This window comes from Acanthochromis polyacanthus, chromosome 5, assembly GCF_021347895.1.
Source record: "Acanthochromis polyacanthus isolate Apoly-LR-REF ecotype Palm Island chromosome 5, KAUST_Apoly_ChrSc, whole genome shotgun sequence".
NCBI classification, from domain to species: Eukaryota; Metazoa; Chordata; class Actinopteri; family Pomacentridae; genus Acanthochromis; species Acanthochromis polyacanthus.
In genome coordinates, this window is record NC_067117.1 from 14833519 (window position 1) to 14856935 (window position 23417).

Consider the following 23417-nt stretch of genomic DNA (forward strand, 5'->3'; position numbering starts at 1 on the left):
CATCTGTATTCCACACATACAATAACCAAAGACAGATACAGATAAACCAGAACTTCAAAATCCTTCATGTTCACACACTGTGAGTTGTGAAGTTTGAGGGTGAAATGGGGGCGTATTGTGAAGTGAAAAGGCCTTTCTGACCAAAGCACCTTTGTTTGTCTGTTCTTGACTGCAAAGAGGACTGATAGATTTGATGAATGATACAGCCTGCTAGAGCACTGGATTCTTGGTTTGTGTTTCTCTGAATATGTATTTAAGTCTTTGTGTAACATTGTTATCCTTAAAATGTAAAAGCAGTTGGTGTGACACAGAGAAAGAGTGTATCTCCAGATTTTACTCAGTCCCACTTTGTACTCAGTAACAATGACAATTAATGTGTTTTTATTGATTTTTAGATAGACTGGCAATGCACACTAGCACACATGCCTAGAACATATGAAGGAACCCTGTCTAGTGTAAATGACACACAAAAAGTCTGTTTTTAACGCAGGGTTCAGGTCTAGCATTATACGTAGTTTATCTCTATCATTCAGGAGATGTTTAAAGTTTGTCTGTTTTATCAGATCAACTTACAATGAGATCTTGTGAGCCTTGTGGCCATTATTCTTACCCCACTCTTGTGCTCACCACTTTTAAGCTCTTTTTTTGTTTCACCACAAATCACGTTAATATAATGTGAAAGAGAAAAACCTCAATCTGTGGTTTAACTCCTGAAATCACAACTATTGAGAATAAATAATAGAGAGCCACTTAGTAAGAGAAAGCTATGACTATTATAACTGCCAGAAATGTATTATATGTTGTTACATTGTAGTTTATTACCTTAAATTCTGATAGTGATTTGTGGATTGTTAACACATAGTTTAATGATAATTATGATAACTGTGATGATATTTTATCTGGCATGAGCTCTGTTATCATCATCCATGGCACTACTAAGGCCTCATAAATCACTAGGGAGGAACACGTGACAGATTTCTAATTTATTATCTGAAAACCATCTTATATCGGGAAGGGCAAAACCGGGATTAGAGTGAATTGTCTCGTTTTTCTGTGTCATTTGTGAACATATGATGCTGTCATAGATGGAGCCCAAGTGATGCTGGATTTTTGGATCTGATGACCATAAATACTCTGCTACATGTGCTGTACACTTTTGTTTACAACAGAGTGAGAGCCGCTTTGCTGGGAATAACTACGGGATTGCACCATTCCTAAATCACCCCAAACATTTTTTGTCTTTATTAGTCAACATATATGCTGATACTGATGTTTCTGACAGGCCCGAGTCATCGATAACAAACTTTATGATTTAATGGTCATTTATAATAAGAATAGTATTACTGAATTAACCTTTATGGAGGTGACTATTTGGAGTGGTTTAACCAGCAGTAAATCAAACTAAGTAAAAGCCTAAGTGATGGGTAGTACAGTGCAGTAGATAGTAAGCAGAAGAACCAGTGCTGTAGAAATACATGTGTGGACCATTTAATTGACCACAATTATCTAGAAAGGCATTCAGATTGGCTACGCTCTAATAACTTAATGTTTCTTCCTCCAGTTTAACTTGCACTACAGACTTCAGGTTTGGTCATTATGCTTATTGAGGAATTATTTATTCGGTGTGCTGCTATAGTGCAAACAATTAAAAGCTCTGAAACTGTAGCATGCAAACAGAACTTAGACCTGCAGCAGACTGATCTAATAAAAGGGGCTTCACTAAGAGCAACCAAACATGTTGAAAGTGATGAGGCTGGCAGGCAGGATATCAAAGATGCAAGGTGGGTCAGAACAGGTACAGGCAAGAACAATGACTAGAACTGCAAGGAAACGGAGAGAGTCTGACAAATAACAGGGTTGAAGTCAGTTCAAAATATGCTGAGGAACAAATGACTAATTGGATGCAGCTGAACAGGAAGATGCCACCAGCAGAAACTGGGGATGACTAGTAAGTAGCAGAGGGATGGAAACATTTAATCTAACAAGAGACGTTTAGAGCACAGAGACTAATATGAAGTGGAGATACAACAGGAGGAAAAGCAGGAGTTGTTTAAACAAAGACGACAGATTCTGCTAGAACGTATGTCGTGCATTGTAATTCTTATATCTTACTATATTACATTTAGTATTGTGTCTAGATAATTGGAATTATATTTGACTACCGGTTAATAGACTGATAGAGCTAATAACAGGAAAATAAGCTGCATGACATCCTAAGTTTGTAATTTTTTTTGTTAGAAGAGTTAACAGTTTTGCATGGCCTTTGTGTGTCCAGGTTGTGAAGATGTGGCGCTGGGTTTTCACCGTGACTGTCCTGTTTTCCTCCATCAAACAGGCTAAAGCTCAGGGTAAAATGCATGTTTCTGTCATTGTCCCTCTACTATCACACCACCACAATATACCAAACGTTTTGTGGTTCTGTTAATGCGCAAAAAGTATCTCTGTTCTTTGTGTGCTCCCTATGCAGGCAGGTGTAATAATGTACAGGCAGCAGATATTGTCTTCCTGGTGGATGGATCCTCCAGTATCGGCCGAGCAAACTTCCTGCAGGTGAAGGGCTTCATGGCTGGAATTATAAAGCCATTTGCCGGCTCTGTCAGCGATTCAGGGATACGGTTCGGGGCCATACAGTACAGTGACACCTCAAGGTAAATGACAAAACAATATTTCCCTCTTTACTGCAGGATCACAATTAAAGTCTGTTAATGCACTTTGCTTTGTCTCCAGGGTTGAGTTCACCTTCACTACCTACCTGAATGGCACTGAATTAGTCAACGCTGTACAGAATCTAAACTATAAAGGGGGAAACACACGAACTGGTGCTGGACTCAAGTTTGTCGCTGACAACTTCTTCAACCCCACATCCAGTCGGGATGTCCCAAAGGTCTAAGGAACAGCCATTTTCACATATTTAATAATAATACTACAGCGTAGTTAATATACATGTTGATAATTCATCTTGTGGTTCTTTAACTTTCAGATCACCATCCTGATCACAGATGGGAAGTCACAGGACAGTGTGCAGGAACCAGCACAGAAGCTACGGAGTCAGGGAGTGCATGTGTTTGCAGTCGGTAGGCATCCTGTCTACAGTTTCTCTTTACTCAGAGTAGTTTGGAATTATTTTAGACTTGCTTATGAACCAGTGTGATTTGTGTTTGTTAGGCATTAAGAGTGCAGACAGGAATGAATTGGCCCAGATCTCCTCCCAGCCCAGCGATGATTTCACCTCGTTTGTTGGAGACTTCAAACTGTTGAACACACTTCTTCCTCTTGTGAGCCCTCGAGTGTGTTCAAAAGCAGGAGGAGTCTACGCCAGTGATGGTATGTTTCGACTTAATATCAGTATAATAAAGATTACACAGTCACAACTGTGTGCAACTGATATTTTAGACTGTAAAGGTGCATTTCATTTTTTCCATGTCTCATTCTGCTCCTCTCCTCTCCTCTCCTCTCCTCTCCTCTCCTCTCCTCTCCTCTCCTCTCCTCTCCTCTCCTCTCCTCTCCTCTCCTCTCCTCTCCTCTCCTCTCCTCTCCTCTCCTCTCCTCTCCTCTCCTCTCCTCTCCTCTCCTCTCCTCTCCTCTCCTCTCCTCTCCTCTCCTCTCCTCTCCTCAGAGGCCTTCTCTGGTCCATCCAACATACAGTTCACAGGGCAGACGTCCGACTCTCTGAGATTTCGCTGGAGTGCAGCAGGTGGACGTGTCAGTGGTTATGTGGTCCAGTATGTGCCGCTCTCTGGCCTTGGTCAGCCAATCACAACAGAGCTACGCCAGGTGAGTCCAGGCATTGCAGGATATCGTTTTCACAGATGGAAATGCACTGCAGCACTTTCATATAACCTACACTGAAGTAGTTAATTGCAGTTGTGGGAGCCAAAATCAACCTCACTTTGCTAGAGAAACATGTGGATTCAGGCTGAGTATAAACATGTTCAGTGGGTGGATCTTCTTCATGTAGACACTGTAGAGATTAAAGTGTGGCAAAGCAAAGACTGAAATTCCTTTCTGTGCACACTGGCAGGCACAAGAAAGATAGAAGAATCCCGTAGCTTAACTATATTTTCAGTTGCAGACTTTGCAAATACTTGTTTTAGGTATGACTCTTTACAAAGACAACCTCTGACCTGTTCTGCAGGAGACTGTTTCTTCTAGTCAGAGGACCTTCACTGCACGAGAATTGAGGTCAGGAACAGACTACTTGGTAACTGTCATCGCACAGTATCCTAACAGCGTGGGAGAGTCTGCTTCTGCCAAACAACGAACCAGTTAGTAAAAAGTGATAGACTTCAATGTCAGCTGAGAGACATTTAAAAAGAGCGCTAATGCAGTCTCGCCCATCTACAATGTCTTGTTTTTTCCCTTATGTAGGGTCATTGCCAGGTGTCTCCAGTCTACGGTTGGTCCAGGCAGGCTTCTTCTCTCTGTCTGTGGGCTGGGATGAGCCTTCTTCTCCTGTCCAGGGCTACAGACTCACGTATGGCCCACGAGGTCAGGCACACCAACATCTCTGTTCCTATTTTCTGTGTGTCTGACTTTCTGGTTTAGTACAGGACATGCGCACAATATTCTCTTTACAGAAAATCAAAGTACAACATCAGCTACTATTAGCAGAGTGAAGGATTACAATGAAGATGAAGTGTGAAAAGAAGCTACTCTGACATTTAACTTGTTGGTGGCAAGTTGGAACCATGCCAGGAATGTGTAGCAGTTTAAGTTGAGCATGATGAACATAAACCTCTGTAACACCTAACTTCCCCCAGGCATATGCTGTCAGTAAAGATTTTTATTGCCCAATCACTACCTAAAATATAAAATACGTTTTATCATCACTGGTTGTGAAATTAGGCAGACCAAGAAAACCTTTACTTACAGTATGTCATGGATTTTTAATTTTGTCCGTACGCTTCTCGAGACAGGGTGTGTCGGGAGGTCTGGGTGCGTGTGCCATGATTCAAGAGAAGAAAAGTGGCCCCTGAGGGCTGGTATAGATGTAGATCTCTGCCAACGAACATGAGGCAGGAGTGCCAGTCTCTGTTCTAACACTGAGTTCCTCTTTGACTAGTTAGGCTGCCACGTGTAAGAGAGAGTATTTAAATGAGGACAGTGTATATCCTGTAATGACAGGTGTGATGTTTCTACCCGTTTCTGTGCCTTCCAGGTCCAGCGAACTGTGCACGTTTGGCACAGATAATTCAAACACCTGCATACAGGACGTGCATGCACACAAACTGCGCGGTCTCTCAAAGCTCAAGACTTATCAAGCTAATTGCATTTGAAGACAGTTTATAAAATTGTGAACAAATTTCTGCACCTTGCTGTCAGCTATTCCTCTCAAACTTCATACTTGCTCTTAGATACTAATTGGTCTTGTGCATGTCCTCCCTGTTTGTTTGTCCTCTCTGTTGCTTGGCTGCATGAGTAGGTCAACCAGCCACTCAGCTGCTGGAGCAGTCACTGTCTGCAGACTCCACATCTGTCACCTTGGAGTCACTTCAGCCTGACACAGAGTATGTGATCAGCCTGTACCCGCTGTTCCCCCGAAACTCTGCATCCCCATCTGTCCTGAACGCCCGCACATGTGAGTCCATCCTGTGGTTTGCTATTATTACCTTTGGTTCTGCACAAAATGTAGTGGTAAGGGATTGACCCAGTATTTGTACTTGATACATACATATTTGTGATACTGTCTCCTTGTGGTGGGAATTAACAAATGACTTCACATATTGTCCGCATGTGTCTGTGTTCGTGTTTTTGCATGTGTCAGTGCGCCTCGAGGCCGTGCAGCAGTTGTCAGTGGAGACGGTGTCAGAGGGCAGCGTTCGAGTGCGATGGAGAGGTGTCAGCGGTGCCCGAGCCTACCGTCTGGTCTGGGGACCTTTTACAGGTCAGGACAAAGGACAGCATCGAGCAACATCTTTCATTTCTTATCGCATTTATCGGCACAATCGAGCACAAGTATCTCATGCTTCTGTTTTTCTGCTCTCTAAGGTCGTAACGTCGAGACCGTGGAGGTTGCCGGTGACGGTGAGTTCTACACTTTGACCAGGCTGCAGCCGGACACCGAGTACATCGTCACCATCATCCCGCTGTATGAAGGCAACACTGAGGGCCCCGTTGCAACAGCTAGGTTCAAGATCGGTAGGTCTGCGTTCATTAGTTCACCACTACACCAAACATCTCATTGCTAAATGTGATTATATTTTAGTGTCCTGTTGTGTTTCTTAAATTAGCAACTGTAGTAAAAGAAAGATCTTTAAAAATGTTCTTGCTCTCTGTTGTGTCCTGCCAAGAACAGAGACAGGAAGCAGAGGGAACAAAAAACAGAGGTAGAAAAGATGGCCAGAAATTTTCCCTGCTGTTTGTCTCTCCTAAAGAGCCTCCACATGTTACTGTTTAGGTCTGTTTAGGGAACATTTCTGGCACACCTACACACATACTATACTCACACACACACATGCGCGCGCCATCTGTCTTTCGTGAGTAATGCCCATATGGTGTCACTTCAGTTGGACCCGTGTTATTTGAATAGATGAACGGATAGCTGGCAGGAATGAAAACCTGTGTGGCTTCATTCTGCGATCAAAGAAGTGAGATGTATATGGTCCTTTACATATGGTACGCCACGGTAACTTCAACTTTGGATGAGCGTGTCTCCGACTTGTTTATTCCTCTGTAAAACAGTAAAGTTGCAACTCTTTGTTGTGTTTGCGTGTGTGGTTTGTGATTTACAAGTCCGTCGCTTCTAATCATGAAAAGATGTAGAAAATGTTGACTTCTGGGTTTTAAGCGAGGGCCACATTGGATGAAGGGCTTATATTTATTTCCAAATACATTAGTACACCACTGACAGTTATTAACTGTCTCAAGTCCAAGTCGTTTCTGGGTGTTTTTTGCTCATTTGACAGTCACATTTTTAATTACTTTGGGCTCATTTTTCACTGTAACAAAGTCCTGCACCTCTATGGAAACAGCATAACCGTCACTAGAAGTAGATGTAATTACAAAATGTCTTTTGTGCTGTATAACCAAGTTACAAAGCCAGAAAACAGATGATACATACAACTATTTCACTACTTATATTTCTAATTTATTATCTCCTGTGTTGTCTAGGCAGACACAACCTGCAATTCAGTCTAAGAGTCCCTGAACTGGTGTTTATTTTTTTGGTAAATCTTTCAATGAGAAATGTACAATAAAATGATTTTGATAATATAATTACGATATTATTCTTAGATTTGGTAAAGTGTTTCGAAGGATTGGAATGTCACACAGGATGAGTTCAGCGACCATTGGAAAAATAAAAATCTGACAATTCTTTATAGTGTAATTATATATATATATATATAGTGCAATTTCGACATTTTATAATAGAAACCGTGCCTTTCCAATCTGCATGCAGCTTTGGGGGTTCAGAAGACTAAAGCAATTTGTAAAATGTTAAATAATACATTAAACATTGTGGGACATCTTAAAATCTATTTAAACTCTAAATAGATTTACAGATGGGTGTTTAAATGTTTATTAATTTCCACATTCCCAACTACTTTCATAGCTCTATATAACTATCAGTCAATGGCACTATATTACTAAAGAAAATACAATAATGGAATTCATTTTTGAATTCATTACTGTACAATCTTAACTCTTATTCTATCAGTTTACCGTCAGGCAGCCACTAGCCTGCTCTTGTGATCTTGTCTTTTTGTTCTTTGACCTGTGAACCCCTGGGGGAAACAGCTGACACTTTTTATTTGATGAATGTGCATCTCAGTCACGAGAAAAAGGCCTCCACTCACATACAGCATAAAGAAGCAGGTGTTTGTCTCGAGGAGCTAATCCGGATGGTGATTTGTTGTCCGCAGCAATCTGAGAGACGTGTTCTTTCCTCTTCAAGTCTGATAAAAGAAATATAACAACAACATTAAAATGACGTGGTAGCTCATTGTCCATCCCTCTCTAGTCTGTCTTCCTGACAGAGCTGAGCCGGACATTTGTTGGTTTGTCTGTGTCTTGTGTAGCCTAGCCATGCTACACCCATGTTTCTGACGGCACAAGGGTCTAGGGAAGCTCGACAGGGAGGGAGGCGGGCTAAAAGGTTGTCTATCAAATCCCTCTGCAGCAATTGGATAGGTATACAACCAATCAACGCAACGAATAGGCTGACGTAGTTCCGAGAGCCAGTGTTGCCAACTTAGCGACTTTCTCGCTAAATCTAGCGACTTTTCAAAGCTCCTAGCGACTTTTTTTTTTTTTTTTGTCAAAAGCGACTAGCGACAAATCTAGCGACTTTTTCTGCCATTTTGGAGACTCTAATAGGAAAGCTCGGCTCATTCTGCAGTTACTGTCCTCAACTAGCAGCAGGTGCTGCTGTGAGCTTCTCCCCCTCCCAGAGCACAGGCTGTCAGTCCAGTAACCCCGCAGCAGTCTCAGTGAGGGGAGGGGGAGACCCACATCACTCCGTGGCCAGACGATAGATGAATCGCGCATGCGCAGTCCCTACAGATCCCATCCAGACTTACAGAGCCATATAAACGAAAATGTTTCTTCACTGTCATGCTAAAATAAACCACAGCATTTAGCCTCTAGTACAGTAACATATTTTGATTGTTTTATATTCACTTTTTGGTCTCTTCCACAACGTTATTCCTCTCTCCTACAACGTTGATTACAATTACATGCAAACGGGGAAATATGCAAATTAGGCGATGACGTCATTTAGCGACTTCTAGCGACTTTTAGGACAGCCAACAGCGACTTTCCTTACTGAGGAGTTGGCAACAGTGCCGAGAGCACCGGCGGATTGTGGCTAAGTCCCATTAGCTTCCCAACCAGCGGAGCCGTGGAGCCAACTGGTATATCAAGGATTTGCCATATCCCGTCGGCATAAGTCCAAATACGTCTTTCTTCTCAATGAAACACTTAAGTGCTGTCCTTTGTTTATCTTTCAAGTTGAATTTTAGCTTCAAATATTTAAGGGCTGTGGCCAAAGCAGAGTCGAAAGATAACTGTTTATTGTGCGCCGGTTGTTTCTGTCAGAATCGTCACGCCTCTGTCGTCACTTCGTTACGCCCGCCTTCTGACTCTACACTTCATGGTGATTGGTCCAGCCAGTTTTAGGAGAATCCAGCCTCGAGCCTTATGGAGGGTAACTAGACCCACCCTGGCAGAGAATTAAATTCGTTGCCGTGGGTTGTCTAGCGCGGCTAGGCTATGTCTTGTGTGCTTGAAGCCATTTTTGGCTCTGTATTCTGTGACTTAATGCCTGACGAAAATGAGTGAATTGCAGCTAATTATTGTGTTTTATAAATGGCTATGTGCGAAGGTGTTTGTAAACTTCAGCTCAGAAAAGAAACCATATTGTGGGTGAATATGCATTCATGTGTATAAAATGAGACTCAAAGACTTCCAGCAGCAACCTCCTTGGGAAACGGACAGTATATGGGTTTTACTGCACTCCTCATAGTTGGACATAATTTTGAAGCAAGATAAGGAAAGTGTGCTGCCTCAGTCAAGGTTTAGTTACAGCTGGGTACTAATGTAAGATGCAAAACAGTGGGTTGACAATATAGATCTACTGATTGTTAGACCAACACATGGAATAAAATGTTTTAAATGAAGGATGATAATAGAGGGAGCACTGGGTTGTCAGGTGACTATATGGCAAATGGTTCACACTTCAGGTAGGAGGACCCCTTGGCAGAACTTTAAACCTCCTTGAAGGTTAGGACAGCTCCAGAACTAGTTGACCTGGTCCTTGCACAACATGGAGTGAGACATAGGAAAATTGTCCCTATTTTCAAATGCTGATTCTTGACAGGTATGTCACAGGTACGGTATTATGTCTGCAGTGTTGATAGATTCCTGCAGGTTGAGTTCAGAAGGGTTTCAGTGTCCTGTACATTCATGATCACTGTTGCATTGGAATCAATCAGAACACCACTTTGCTCAACAGAAAAACTGACACACTTTGCCACTTAATGTTGTTATATTTCTCTACACATCTCAAAGATTTTGTCTGAATCTGTCTAAGACTCGCTGAACTAAGTTAGATGTGTTAAGATGTGACATTTTGAGGTTCTGAGGTTGTGATTTCTTACATACAATTCAAACTTCATAGGAAAATGTACGGCAGAAAACACTGTAAATGCACCTTAAAAGCCGATATGGTCTTCAGTCGCTAACTCTGAAGTAATTTTAGGACAGAGCAACAAACCATTCAGTGTCCATACAGGCATTTCAGTGTTGCTGTGAGAGAAATTTGAAAAATGTAAACCTAGCTTTCAACGTTATGCTTGATGGAAGCTTTACTCCTGACATATCATGTAAATATTATTATATGTGTTTTTCCTTCAGAGCGTCAGGAGCAGCAGGTCCTCAGAGCAGCTACCACCGGGCCCTCATCTATCCGCCTCACCTGGAGATACATCCAGTCCTCTCAAGGGTATCGTCTGGAGTGGAGGGAGGGGGAAGGTCAGCTGTGCATGCCACATGGATGCTCAAACAGTCATTCTCATCCTCATAAACACAAATAGTTTTGTTTAAACTCTCTGTCCACCTTTGTGGAAACGGTTAGGCTGGAAGTTACTCAGAAATGTCTTTTGTGCAGGATTGCAAAGTTATAATATCATTAATCATCACAAACAAGAATGCAATATAAGTTTAATTTTATTATTTACTTCATAAAAATGAAATCAATGTGTACATATTTTGCAAACTGCCCACAGGTGTTAACAATACTAGTTAAAACATGGCTCCACAATCTATGGATATTTTACGACTTTTGTTTTTAATTTGTTTCTATATTTGCCTCCTACCAGACAGAATGTTGTCTTTTTTGCCGAACTGGCTATAGAAAATGGTTTATTTTTGGCAAATCTTTAAATGAGACATGTAGAATAAAGTGATTTTGATGATATATCACAATTTCAAGCTTAGATTTTGTTAGTTCTCTAGTTTTCCTGGTGGCATGACACTGGTAATTGGTTCAAGGACTGTTGGCAAACTAAAAATTCAATCATTATTTCTGTTATCAAACCTGACAGTGAGGCTAAAATATACTGCATCTTTTAAAGCGGGCAGGGAAATATGGACAAAGTCATTGTTATAACACAAATTTTTATATGTAATATTGTCTATTAACAATATCATGCCAAAAAAAAACAAGGTACATCATGATGACTGAATTGGTGTGACAGAATTCAGATTGTTAATATCCCAACTCCACTTTAAAAATAGAAGAAACAGCAGATATATACAGGTGATATAAACCCACTGATCTTGGAGCATTATTGTATTCTCCAGGAGGTCGTGTCCAGAGCCTGTCCTTCCCTAGAAGCACCACCAGCCATGAGCTGACAGGCCTTCAACCCAACACAGAATATGTCATCAGACTGTACACCCTGTACGAAGGCCGTGAGGAGGCCACTCCTGTCTCCACCACATCCAGAGGTCTGTCAGGGGCTCTGAACTTCATAAATGTGCTGATGTAGGATTTTCTTACTTGTGCTTACATCAGATTTTTCTCTGATGTTGCAGAGGAACAGCCGGTGGGAAGGGTGTCCAACCTGCGAGTGGTGGAGTCTCTGGGCAGCACTGTCAGACTCGGCTGGACGGGTGTAGCCGGGGCCACACAGTACCGAATCATTATCCTAAGTGCAGAAGGTATACGGATTGTATTCATTATGCTGCTTGTTTTAATTTCTGTTGCCCAAATATGAATGAAAACCTGACCGTGGATCTGCATACTTCATGTGATGTAAGTGGGAACAGAGGAAATCCAAGTTATCCCTGGAAACCAGACGACCCTTGACCTCAGAGACCTCATCGTTGGAGTGTCGTATGGCGTCAGTGTGACAGCGCTGGTGGGAGAAAATGAAGGAGACCCAGTTACTGTCTACATCAAACCAGGTGAGTTGAGCAGGGACATGCAACAATTGGCAGCAAGTTAAAGGCGACTCAACTGTTCAACTCTATGTCCATTTGTGTTTTCTCTGGGTATTTTAATTAAGGCAACATGACCAAACACAGGCATTATAAACATCTAGAAACGGCTAGAAAGTCCTGGAGCACAGTCTTTCTTCTTTTCCTGTTTGTGCCCTATTGGAATACTCAGACTCTGTCATGCTCTTCTTGGATTAGAAATATTTATTTTTTATGAAATTGTAGTCTGTAAGCTTTCTTTATTGCAGAACAAGGTGCTGGGAGAGTGACCAATCTCAGAGTTACAAATGCAAACAGTCGAAGGTTGCGAATTGCCTGGACTGGTGTCAGCGGGGCAACGGGATACAGGGTGACTTGGAGACAAGGCAACAGTAAGTGTTATATTGTAAAATATTTGAAAATGTGTTATTTTGACTGCTGTACTATGGAGTTAGAACAGTCTCATAATTCACAAATGCACACAGAAGAATTCACACATGTGAACTGGGGTTCACAAATCTAAACTGCAATCCACAAATAAATTAAGAAAGTTCACAAATGTATTTCTGCATTCACAAACTGCTTTTGTGTGTGAATCTTTTTTGAGACTGCTCTGCCGTCAGCTCGATCCACAAATGCATTTTTTTCAACACGGAAGTTTCTGTAGCCAATCAGATGTCTCCCTCCTTTCAGCCAATCACAAAAACTCACCCCACGTGGGGGTGGGTGTACTGTTCAGCCAATCATATGAACGCGTCCGCACAGCGTTATACTTCACCGTGTCATTGGGCTGAAGAGTGAAGCTGCCCGTCGGAGAGACCATGGCGTCTGATGGGGACAATAGACCCTTTATTTGTTTACAAACATTGTGACGTTTTTTGTGGCCGGGGCTTATGCTGGAGGCAAAAGCTGAGCGAGAAGTCAAGCGGGACTGGGAGTATATAGTTTGCGCTGGGAGTTTGCGCTGCAAACTCGAGCATTTTTAACCCGTTAAATTTCAGGTACCGCCGGCGGTACACTTACTAATTTGCATAGGAATTTAAAGAATGTCCGAAGGCTGCAAACGTGATTATATAAACATTATACGCCGATGGAAAGCTTAGATTCTCATGAATCCGCCGGTATAAACCACTTTCAGATGTGATTACCACAGCGGATAATATAAACACATTTGTCCGACAAACAACAAATATTCATCCATCCGTTCTCTGTACACGGCTTCAACGTACACAGCGCGACTCACATTTCCGGGTTCATTATTACACACAGATGAAAATATTCCACAAAAAACGGCCATAATCTAACCTTGGACATCCAGATGACACAAGCCAGTAAACTATTTTGTCCAGAACATGTCTTGAAGTCGGTATATGATCCACGAATCGGTCGTTTTAAAGGAAATGCACCTCGCGATGTATTTGCTCAACAGAAGAGATGAAGAGATGTCCTTAGCCGATTTAAAAAAACTAAAAATTTTTGGTGTTACGCATTGCATGTTTAACTAGAAAGGCACTCGGAGAGCGCATACCTCCACCATGCCGTTTGTCTGTCCGTCTGTGTGTGTGTGTGTGTCCGTGTGTCTGTTTGTCTGTTAACAGCATAACTCAAAAAGTCATGGACGGATTTTCACCAAATTTTTACAGGATGTCGATTCTTACTCTTGCTCTTCCGGACATCCTGTAAAAATTTGGTGAAAATCCGTCTATGACTTTTTGAGTTATGCTGTTAACAGACAAACAGACACACGGACACACAGACGGACAGACAAACAAACTCCGGTGATTACATAACCTCCTGGCGGAGGTAAATATGCAAATACAAATTGGCTAAAGCTATGTTCAAAATTCTTGTTTTATTTTGTTGACACATTAGTGTCAAATTTTTTTACTGAGGTCTTTTGTTATCACTTCATAAACAGCAAAATACTGTCGACAGCCAAAACAAATCTATTTTAACAATGTGTTGAAGAGGGTAACATTTTATAAATCAGGCAATAAATGATATATGATATATTCTGATATAACCTTAACAGTATAGAGAGGACTAAAACTAGAGAGTTTGGTGAATGTTAATATGGAAAAAAAACTCATTCTGAGAAAACAGCCCTTTAAAGATATGTATTGTAACTGATATCTGCAGATGCGAATAGAGAAAGTGTGGGAAAATAAAGACTCAAATGTGTATTTTTGATGTTTTCTTTCATTACTCTTTAAAAAATGCAATCAAAAATCCTAAAATCAGAAAATTGACCATTCAATAAAAAAAAAGAAAAAAAAGTCTATTGCCGCAGTGTCTCCACTTAAACAGCAGTAGATCTTTCAGAGTTCATACCTTCTATTTTTTTATTCTCTATTTTTCTTGTTTTTGTCTGTTTTGTTTTCTAACCTTCTGCACTTTCTTGCAGGTGCAGAACAGTCCCGTGTGCTGGGAGCAGAGGCCACGACTTTCACTATCGACAGCCTGCAGCCAGATGAGGGGCTGGTAATTGGTGTAGCAGCTGTTGTAGGGCAGCGCGTTGGAGAGGTGGCCACGCTGTCTGCTCGGACTAATCCCCACAGCGGAGGACTGTCTGGACTGCGCATCGTTGACATCACATCTCAGAGGATACGCATTGTATGGTCACCTACCGCGAGGGCAACTGGTTATAAGATCACTTGGCGTCGTGATGATGGTGAGGAATGATTTGCACTTAATATACATTCAAACATGCATTATATTAAGAGGGTAATAGAATGAATAGCGGGGTGAAAGCTTAGTGTTTTATCACTGTTCTGCTGGGTGCAGGGGTTGTAACAACTCGTAACGTGGGTGCTGACGTCTCTTCATACACCATTGATGGATTACAGTCGAATTCGGCCTACAGCGTGCAGGTTTCTGCACTGACTGGGTCTCGAGAAGGAAGTCCATCTACTCTAAATATCAGAACAGGTATAGAGAAAAGAGAAAACCTTGAACAAATTGCACAGAATACAGCTGTAGTTGGGTAATGCCTGATGTTTTCCTGTCCTGACTGTCAGAGTCAGATCAGTCTGTGGTTGGAACGGTAACGTCACTGCAAGTCCAGGAGACCCGTGGGGAGGTTGTCCGAGTCACTTGGGTCGGTGTGCAAGGGGCGACATCTTATCGAGTGTCATGGAGGAGAACTGATGGTGGGTTTTGCTGGTTTGTCATTCTTTCTTAGCAGAATTCTCTCACATAGTTGCATAGATCTGTGTGCCAGTGTGTCCTTCCCTTCCTACTATTGTGCCTGTTGTTCTGCTGTAGGTGGTCAAGAGAGGAGTCAGCTGGTGGGTGGAGACGTGACCGCGGTGGATTTAGACCGGCTGGACCCCGGAGCGCAGTATGAGGTGCAGGTCATGGCTCTGGTTCAAAATCGAGAAGGAACTCCAGTGTCTGTCAGAGTCACCACACGTGAGTCCTGTTTGCCTGCATTCAGACGTTATTTCAAGGTTCCCAACAGTTTTGTTAAAATCTTTGAAATTGTGTAGGCTGGAGAAAATAAAAAAATTACTGAAAATCCGTAAAAGTCTTCTTAAAAGGGAGTGATCAAATGCTACATATTAGCATTGTTGGCCTGAGTAACAGCTAATGTCAAGTTTTACCCTGAAACATCCCAATATGCTGTCACTCAACAAAACCATGAAAGTCACTGAGAATCCTTTAACCCTCTGAACTTCAAACCCACTGGCAGGTCTGAAAGGTATGTTTTCTTTTTTAAAAATCACATGAATTGCAGCATTTATTGGACCCAGACAAATGGAAAACAGAAACTATCATCTTTTAAAGTTTCCCTTGGTCTTTGAACTTTTCATGTGTGACGTGGTGTTTTGTTGGGAAAATTAACCAAATCTAAGCTTAAAACCGTGATTTTTTTTTTTTAAATCACATTTTTCTACATGTCTCATTTTAGAATAAGCATGAAATAAACCATTTGCTCTCACCACACAGTGTAAAAAGCAAATATGAAGTCATTAGGGACTCAGCTGCAGCCAGCAGTCATGACAAAATTCTTAGACTTTTCAGCAGAACTGCAGGATGTGTTTACACAGAGCAGACTGGAGAAAAGCATGGAAACAAAATCAAAGTATAGGTAATAATGTATCTACAATGTATCTACAATATGCAAAGTCACCATTTCCCCTGAGTATTGGTAACACCTTTGGACACTTAGGAAAACTGCTGTACATGTTGATTAAAGTTTTTTTCATTTTCAAAATATATATATATTCAATGAAATTGAACTTCTTTTTATTTTTTCTGACTTATTTCATTATATTAGTTTCACACTCCACAGAGGACATGTTTGAGCTCGGTCTGCTTCTAGCTATGGTTGTGCTCTTTCCATAGATGTGCAGGACTTTATGTTGCACCTAAAATGAGGCCACAGTGAGTAAAAACTTGACAGGAACTAAACATGCCTAGAAAACGCTTGGGGTTCAGAGGGTTAAACCTGTTGTGTAAGTGATCATGGGAACACTGTCGTTGTTGTTTGCCATATTTTAGTACTGCACCATATACCAAATCTTATATTTTGACGAAGACATTGGATATTTCCATGTACACAGCTGGTGAAACTCCGCAACCTACAACAAATTTGCGAGTGGCAGAGATTACCCAGAATTCTGTGCGGCTCGGCTGGACTCCTCTACCCGGTGCCACAGGATATCTTGTTCGCTGGAAAGATGAGACAGGTGAGACATGCTGTCACAGGTGTTTTTATTGTTTAACTCTTATATGCCTGCTCTGTTGAAGTGAGCATATCATTTGAACTGTCCTCATTTCTCAGATTCTGGTCCAGGACTGTCCGTTACGCTGCCTTCCTCATCCAGCTTCTACCAGGTCTCTGGACTACGTCTGGGCCGTCAATACAGATTCACCGTGCAGCCCTCCTTTGCTAGTGGGCTGGGAAGAGAGAGCTTTGTGGATGAACGCACTGGTAACACATTAACACGTCCTATATTCTCTTCTCACATTACCTTTAAACACTTTATCTTACTCACAGTTACAAACTTCCCTATCTGCAGTGTGTGTGGGCGGTCGACTGGATGTGGTGTTCCTGGTGCCGGCATCGACTGATCGGATCAACCTTGCAAGAGCTCTGCGGGAACTCGTGACCAGTGCAGCAGGGTCACTTACCAATATTGGACCCCGTGACTCACAGGTGCCTTTTCACAAATAAATCCTAAACAGAATTTGGAAAGGTACAAGGAGCTCTAAAAACCTGCTCTCATGGTCACTTTTTTAGCTGTCTACTGCTAACATTTTGAATATTTTTACCTGTTTCAGGTGGGGGTTGTAGTATATGGATTTAGACCCAAAATATGGTTCCTGCTCAATCGCCACAGTAGATCTGACACACTGCTCCAAGAGATCCAGGCCACACCCTTTGATGAAAGTCCAGGCAATAACATTGGTCAGTATTTTAGTATTTTTTCCTCTGTCTTCTCTGACTCTTTTTCTGCTCTGACTGAGCATCATCTCTGTAGCTGCTTGGTGTTGCGTTGTGACAGCTGTGGTCCTGTTCGTCTCCCTCTGCAGGTGAGGCCGTGACTTTCACCAGACAGTACCTCCTGACCCCCTCAGCCGGACAGAGACCAACAGTACCTGGTGCTGTTGTTATCATTGCTGACAGAAGATCTGCTGATAACCTCACCCTGGCAGCCAACAACCTCAGAGCTACAGGTGAAGCAGACCAGCAAACACTCTGACTGACACTGTGGGTTACATGAATGTGGATGGATGTAACTAGCAGACCCTACCAGATCAGTATAGTTGGCCGAATTGGGACGACATGAGCTCCTTTCCATTAATGACGGCAGCTGAACCTGTTGGTTTTGTGTCTAAATGCGCACCCTGGTCAATTGTCCCTGATAGTTGAGACGGCAAACTAACTAGGTCAGACCTAGTAACATTGAGATTTCTCTTTCTAAACTTCATGCGATTTCATTGACAGAGAGGCACACGCAAGATTACAAGATACTTTGAGTTATGTTAAGCCATGCAAGGAAGGCTTTTGTCACATTTCAGCACCAATATTGGTACAAAGCCATCACAGAAAATGCAAACGACCTTTTGAACTTTCTTTTGTTATAAGCTGAATTGTCCATAGTTTAAATCTATCAAGATAAAAACAGAGCCTAAAAGCTTAAAATTGCTAATAATGGATGTAATCCAGGTTTTGACAAAATGTTAACAGGAGCTAAAGTTCAGTTTGTTGCTTTCAGCTGTTTGTAGGAATTTTTCTGTGAGTTTATTGACTACCTGCAGCAACAAACTGCAGCAGCAGGATCCAAAGCAAGAGAGGTGCACATATTTACACACATAATGCCATTATTTACTTATAAGTTAAATTTATCTCCAACGTTAAGACAGGATCGGTCAGGATCTAACAAATCTAACTGTACTTTTCTTCACATCAGACAGTTGTCACATACAGTTAAATCATTTGTTACATTGTGGATTTCAATTCAGTCTTCTGTCTGTTAGGGCATTATTGTGCATCATATGATTATAGTTTACTATGATTCTGGCTGTATGTTTGGGGTCGTTTCATGCTGCAGGATGCATTGATTATGCAGTATGATCGATAAGAACCGAAACATCTAATATGACCTTTGTACAGCACAGCCCTGTGTACACGATACACACAAATCCCAATACTCTGTCTGCTCGATTAAACCAATATGTGTTTGCCAGGTGTGACGGTGCTAGCAGTGGGTGTAGACCAGGCAGACAGTGAGGAGCTGCGTCGGGCGGTGACGGACGGCAGCACCCAGAACATCCTGTACACCCGCGATGCTGCTCAGCTCAACACACTGCATTCAGAGCTGGCAGACTTGCTCTGTGGTATTGCCAGAATACCGGAGGTGAGAAGAAATCTGGAAAAACAATGTTTGCTTCACACTCTTGTTTTTCAAATTCGAGCTAAGCTTGGTGTGATCTGAACACAGCTGACAGAGAACAACAACACATTTTTCCATTATTGTGCTAATGCAATGCTGTGACTGTCAGTTCAGTTTTTGGTGGTATTTATGATGGAATTGAATTACTCAAGTGATATAAGATGAAAAACATCTTTGATCTCAGCAAGGTGTGCTTCTATCACCGTGTTGTTCAGGTAGCTCCAGGTCCGGACCAGTGCACCATTCAGTGCCCTCGGGTAAGTAATTCTACATTGTCATGTTGTATCACAGACGTTTATAAACTGTCATCACAGGTTCAGTTTATCGGGCAGACTCATCTCCAACCCTGACGAATAAAATTGTATCACTGCTAGAAACAGGTGTTTTATTCCTCTCCCCCTGCCTTTCTTCTTACTGTAATTTCTACATATGTTTAATCTTTCCCATTTCTTTTAGGGTGAAAAGGGAGAACGCGGAGAAAGGGTACAGTGCTGCAGCTGCACAATATTTTCACTACTCTTCTTGTGATTTGTAGTTTCAGTTGATAAGGTTTCATTTTTTCACTCCACAGGGCGAGAGAGGCAGAGATGGGATAGATGGACGCAAGGGAGAGCCTGTGAGTCATTCATAAATACAGAACTTGACCTCTCTGTGTGGCACTATAGCAATTACTGGATGTTACTCCAGCTTCAAGAGTCTGTGCATTAAAGTTGAACCACATAAAAAATAGAATGCACAGTTTTTTCAAACCAATATTTATACTATACTGTGTCTGTTTATGCATATGTGATGTAGGGTCGAGATGGTATTCCTGGGAGGGACGGCCCCAGAGGCCCTGAAGGACGCCCAGGTCCACCAGGCCAGTCCATCCCTACTGGCCCTTCACTGGGGGTGAAAGGAGAAAAGGGGGAGAGAGTAAGTAGAGCGAAGGTCATACCAACATAACACAAACGAGACAAACTCAGAGTAACTGGCATTTTTTTTTAGGGTTTTCCTGGTATTGATGGAAATCCAGGGTTGCCAGGACGACCAGGTGCTCCCGGAAATGCAGGTGTCCCAGTAAGTACAGAGACTAGAATCTACAGACCCAGTTTAATTTTGTTGTTGTTAAAGCATTGAAGTTATAGAACACTTGTATTTGCCCCACAGGGATCACAGGGCCTACCTGGTATCAGAGGAAACCCGGTGAGTAACTTCCTCCTGACTTGCAGATTTGCTTTGCGACAGTCTGAATATGAAGGACGGTGCTTCTAAAGGCTTTTTTTTTTCTGTTCTAGGGTGAACCAGGAGGAACGGGCCCTCAAGGGTCGAAGGGTGATAAAGGTGAAAGGGTGAGTTGAAACTCTTTTTTTTTTTTTTTTTCAAACCCACAACTGTGTGTGTAGAAATGTGTTTGTGCCACTTTGAAAGAGACACGGAAACATGACGTGTTTGTTTACTGTACTCTGCTGATGTTGTAGGGTGAACCTGGCCCATCTGTACCTGGAGGTGGTTTTCCAGGGCGGAAAGGAGAACCAGGCATCCCAGGAATACCGGTAAGAAAGAAAGTAGAAAGCAAGTCCAGACTGTTAATACTTAAACAACAATGAAATGGCCACATTGTCAAGATACATACAATCAGAGGATAAGAACATGACTTTCACAGCCTTCTTTAACTACTTTTAAATGGTCACGATAATTCTAAATCCCACAGTGGCCCTAATGTACACATGTACAATAGACATGGTCTGGTGTAGTTGTCCACAATGTTTTGGATGTACTTAATAAAGAATCTGCAGCTTTGCTTTTTTCTGTACTGACCAGTTTGTGTTGTGTATTAAGGGAACTCCAGGCCGGCCGGGCAGTGACGGGGCTAAAGGAGCCCCAGGAGTTCCAGGGACACCAGGTCAGGATGGTCGTCCTGGAATACCAGGAACACCAGGACTTTCCATCAAGGTTTGCCTCCACTGCTTCTTCTCTGCTGCATAAAACACAAGATCTGTCAATGAAAGATATTGATATCAGAGCTTGTAAGTTCAAAATCAGTTTATTCAAATCTACACTAGGATGATTGTTATTTTGTTCCTCTGAGTCCCAAAGCTTAAAATGCATGTTATCTTTTTTTTTTTTTTTAAATCAAAATTGCAGTATTTATTAAATGGAACACAGCATTTTATTCTTAACTTTTGGACAGACTGAACTACTCACCTGTACTATACTGTTTCTGTAATCAAATCCAAGCTTAAAATCATATTTCACTAAAATTGCTTTATTGTCCATGTCTCATTTTAAAAATCTTTGAAAAATTAAAATGCTTATTCTGTCCAAATTCTGCAAAGAGCAAAAAATTGTGTGGTTCTCAGTAACTCTGCTGTGATCAACAGTCAGATCACAAAAATTCTGAAACTTTTCAACTAAACTGGGTTTAACTACAGAACAGTTTCAGACTGGTATGGCAACAAATGAAAAATGAAAATAGTAAATATCTATATTATGTAGAGTCTCCATTCTTGTCGGGGCACTTGGAAAAGTTGATTCCTGGTTTTTGCCATTTTTGTAGCATAAATTCTAAAAAGAAATTCAACCTTTCATGATTATGGACATTATTATTATATTATGCTCCAAGTATCTGTCTCAGTTATCAAATATCTAGCAATGTTTCGACTGTTTCTTTAGAGTTGCAGGACTTATTGCAGTGAAAAGGGGAGCCACGGTGAGTAAAAATGTGACAGGAGCAGAACAGCAATTGCTTGGGATTCATGGGGTTAGAGAACTCCGTTGTCTCATAGGAGATCACATCTTTTCCCAGGTCAGGTCACAAATTAAGAATTGTATTAAAACTGTGTTAAGACATTTTATGCACAGGACACATTTTACACTTTTTATATAAAAAAACAATATTTTTGCTGCTTTAGACTGCGGTAGGATATAAAAATATATCTTTATTATGGCTAACATGAGTGGGCCGTGGTTACACTGCATCCTAATGAATTCTTTATGGAGTCCTTGGGCGTGTGGCTCAGTGATGAAACTGTTATTGTCAGACTCACACACATGGTGGTAGCATTGAGCCGTCTACATTTTTCTTCGGTGAAGCCTGAATCATGAACTCTGCTTGCCAGAAAATTTAGGGATAATTTTTATTACGTGGAGTCATCTCTAATGTGTGTTTTTAGTTTTAGATGTGTATGTTTTTACATAGAAGTCACAGATTTTATTCATGTTTTTTCCTTGCGAATTTGTGAAAACCTAAATCTTTCTGTATTTCCCGGTACATCCACAAACCTCTACTGATTTTTAATGTCTGAGACAGATACTGAGGGCATTTCTTGTGCATATTTGACAGTTTCTCTGGATACTCACGTGAATCAGACCATTTATCACAGTATTTAGTCTCATTCCCAGCAAAACTAGCATTGCATCAACTCATAATAGCTCAATAATGATGGGTTTGTAAATTTGAAAGGATTTTATCAGTTCTGTTATTTCAGTCAATTTATTTTCTTCTGTGTACCATGTTGTCATTGGGATTTCTTTTGTCAGACTGCTTTAATAATGAGATACAGCTGAGAGGTGGGTTCTTTGTGTATGCAACAACCTGCGAGTATGGGTATACACATGGTGCATATCAATCTATTGGGCAGAATATCATAGAATTTTTTTCCCTAAAATCAATGTTCAGAATCGCCTTGCCTTTTCTCTCTGTTTCTCAATCTGTCTGTCTCTTCTTCTTTTTTTCTACAGGGAGATAAGGGCAGCCCAGGAGAGAGGGTGAGTCACACCATCACCGACTTGTCCTTTTACTGCAGAAATATCCTAAGGAGCATAATGATTCTCAGCTCTTATCTCACTTTGCTGACAGGGACCTCCAGGAGTCGGCAGCGGGGTGGCTGTGAAGGGCGACAAGGGCTCCCCAGTAAGCGCTGCCAATCAGCTGGCAATGTGCTGACATTAAGTTTGCAGGTGAACTCTGTGTGCACATGGGGCATGTTTTGCATTTACTAATTTCTTTTTTTTTTAAAATAAATATCAGGGTACTGCAGGGCCTCCAGGGGCTCAGGGTCCTAGAGGGCCAACAGGACCAGAGGGCAGAAAAGGAGACAAGGTAGCTGCAGACGGATTCAGTTTATGACAGGATGGGCGATGTGAGGAGTTTATTTAAAGAAATGACCTGTGGTTGTTTTCCAGGGCGATGGGGCTGACGGGCAGCCTGGACCTGCAGGCAAACAAGGAGAGCCTGGGGACAGGGTAGGTCAGACTTAAAGCAGCTTTTAAAGGACGGCTGATGGTAAAGATGCTGATCTGCATTTAGAACAGTTTAAACAGTACGAGGATGATTTGTGCAAAATTTCAAGTGAGGCAAGCATCCATCCATCCATTCTGTATACACCACTTTATCCTCACTAGGGTCGCGGGGGTGCTGGAGCCTATCGATAAATGTTCATTTTAATTCATCATTAGATTGTAGCGCCACCTACAGGCTAAAAAACATCAGTTTTAAAGGATTCTAAAATATGCATACAGGTGACGAAATGTATGAAACACCACATAAAATATCTTAGTAACATATTAGTCATGATTGCAGCTTCAGTGCTCCTTGGCATTGATTCTCCAAGT

The 23417-nt window shown here is 41.7% G+C and overlaps 1 protein-coding gene across 1 annotated transcript in view; it reads left to right on the forward strand.

Moving 5' to 3' along the window:
* col7a1 (collagen, type VII, alpha 1) overlaps window positions 1–23417 on the forward strand; it is a 76474-nt gene that overhangs the window by 6801 nt on the left and 46256 nt on the right. The window contains exons 2-40 of the mRNA XM_051948548.1: window positions 2276–2348; window positions 2468–2648; window positions 2728–2884; window positions 2981–3074; window positions 3166–3324; window positions 3617–3774; window positions 4136–4265; window positions 4369–4488; window positions 5423–5578; window positions 5765–5884; window positions 5989–6138; window positions 10354–10470; window positions 11302–11448; window positions 11536–11661; window positions 11761–11907; window positions 12189–12311; window positions 14324–14590; window positions 14704–14847; window positions 14937–15068; window positions 15184–15330; window positions 16485–16610; window positions 16706–16855; window positions 16944–17080; window positions 17206–17332; window positions 17458–17601; window positions 18616–18785; window positions 19037–19078; window positions 19278–19304; window positions 19393–19437; window positions 19617–19736; window positions 19809–19880; window positions 19971–20006; window positions 20099–20152; window positions 20282–20356; window positions 20643–20756; window positions 22545–22571; window positions 22663–22716; window positions 22834–22905; window positions 22989–23048. Of these exons, the coding sequence (XP_051804508.1) occupies window positions 2285–2348; window positions 2468–2648; window positions 2728–2884; window positions 2981–3074; window positions 3166–3324; window positions 3617–3774; window positions 4136–4265; window positions 4369–4488; window positions 5423–5578; window positions 5765–5884; window positions 5989–6138; window positions 10354–10470; window positions 11302–11448; window positions 11536–11661; window positions 11761–11907; window positions 12189–12311; window positions 14324–14590; window positions 14704–14847; window positions 14937–15068; window positions 15184–15330; window positions 16485–16610; window positions 16706–16855; window positions 16944–17080; window positions 17206–17332; window positions 17458–17601; window positions 18616–18785; window positions 19037–19078; window positions 19278–19304; window positions 19393–19437; window positions 19617–19736; window positions 19809–19880; window positions 19971–20006; window positions 20099–20152; window positions 20282–20356; window positions 20643–20756; window positions 22545–22571; window positions 22663–22716; window positions 22834–22905; window positions 22989–23048 (4491 nt within the window). The 5' untranslated portion in view covers window positions 2276–2284. The remainder of the gene's footprint in view (window positions 1–2275; window positions 2349–2467; window positions 2649–2727; window positions 2885–2980; window positions 3075–3165; window positions 3325–3616; window positions 3775–4135; window positions 4266–4368; window positions 4489–5422; window positions 5579–5764; window positions 5885–5988; window positions 6139–10353; window positions 10471–11301; window positions 11449–11535; window positions 11662–11760; window positions 11908–12188; window positions 12312–14323; window positions 14591–14703; window positions 14848–14936; window positions 15069–15183; window positions 15331–16484; window positions 16611–16705; window positions 16856–16943; window positions 17081–17205; window positions 17333–17457; window positions 17602–18615; window positions 18786–19036; window positions 19079–19277; window positions 19305–19392; window positions 19438–19616; window positions 19737–19808; window positions 19881–19970; window positions 20007–20098; window positions 20153–20281; window positions 20357–20642; window positions 20757–22544; window positions 22572–22662; window positions 22717–22833; window positions 22906–22988; window positions 23049–23417) is intronic.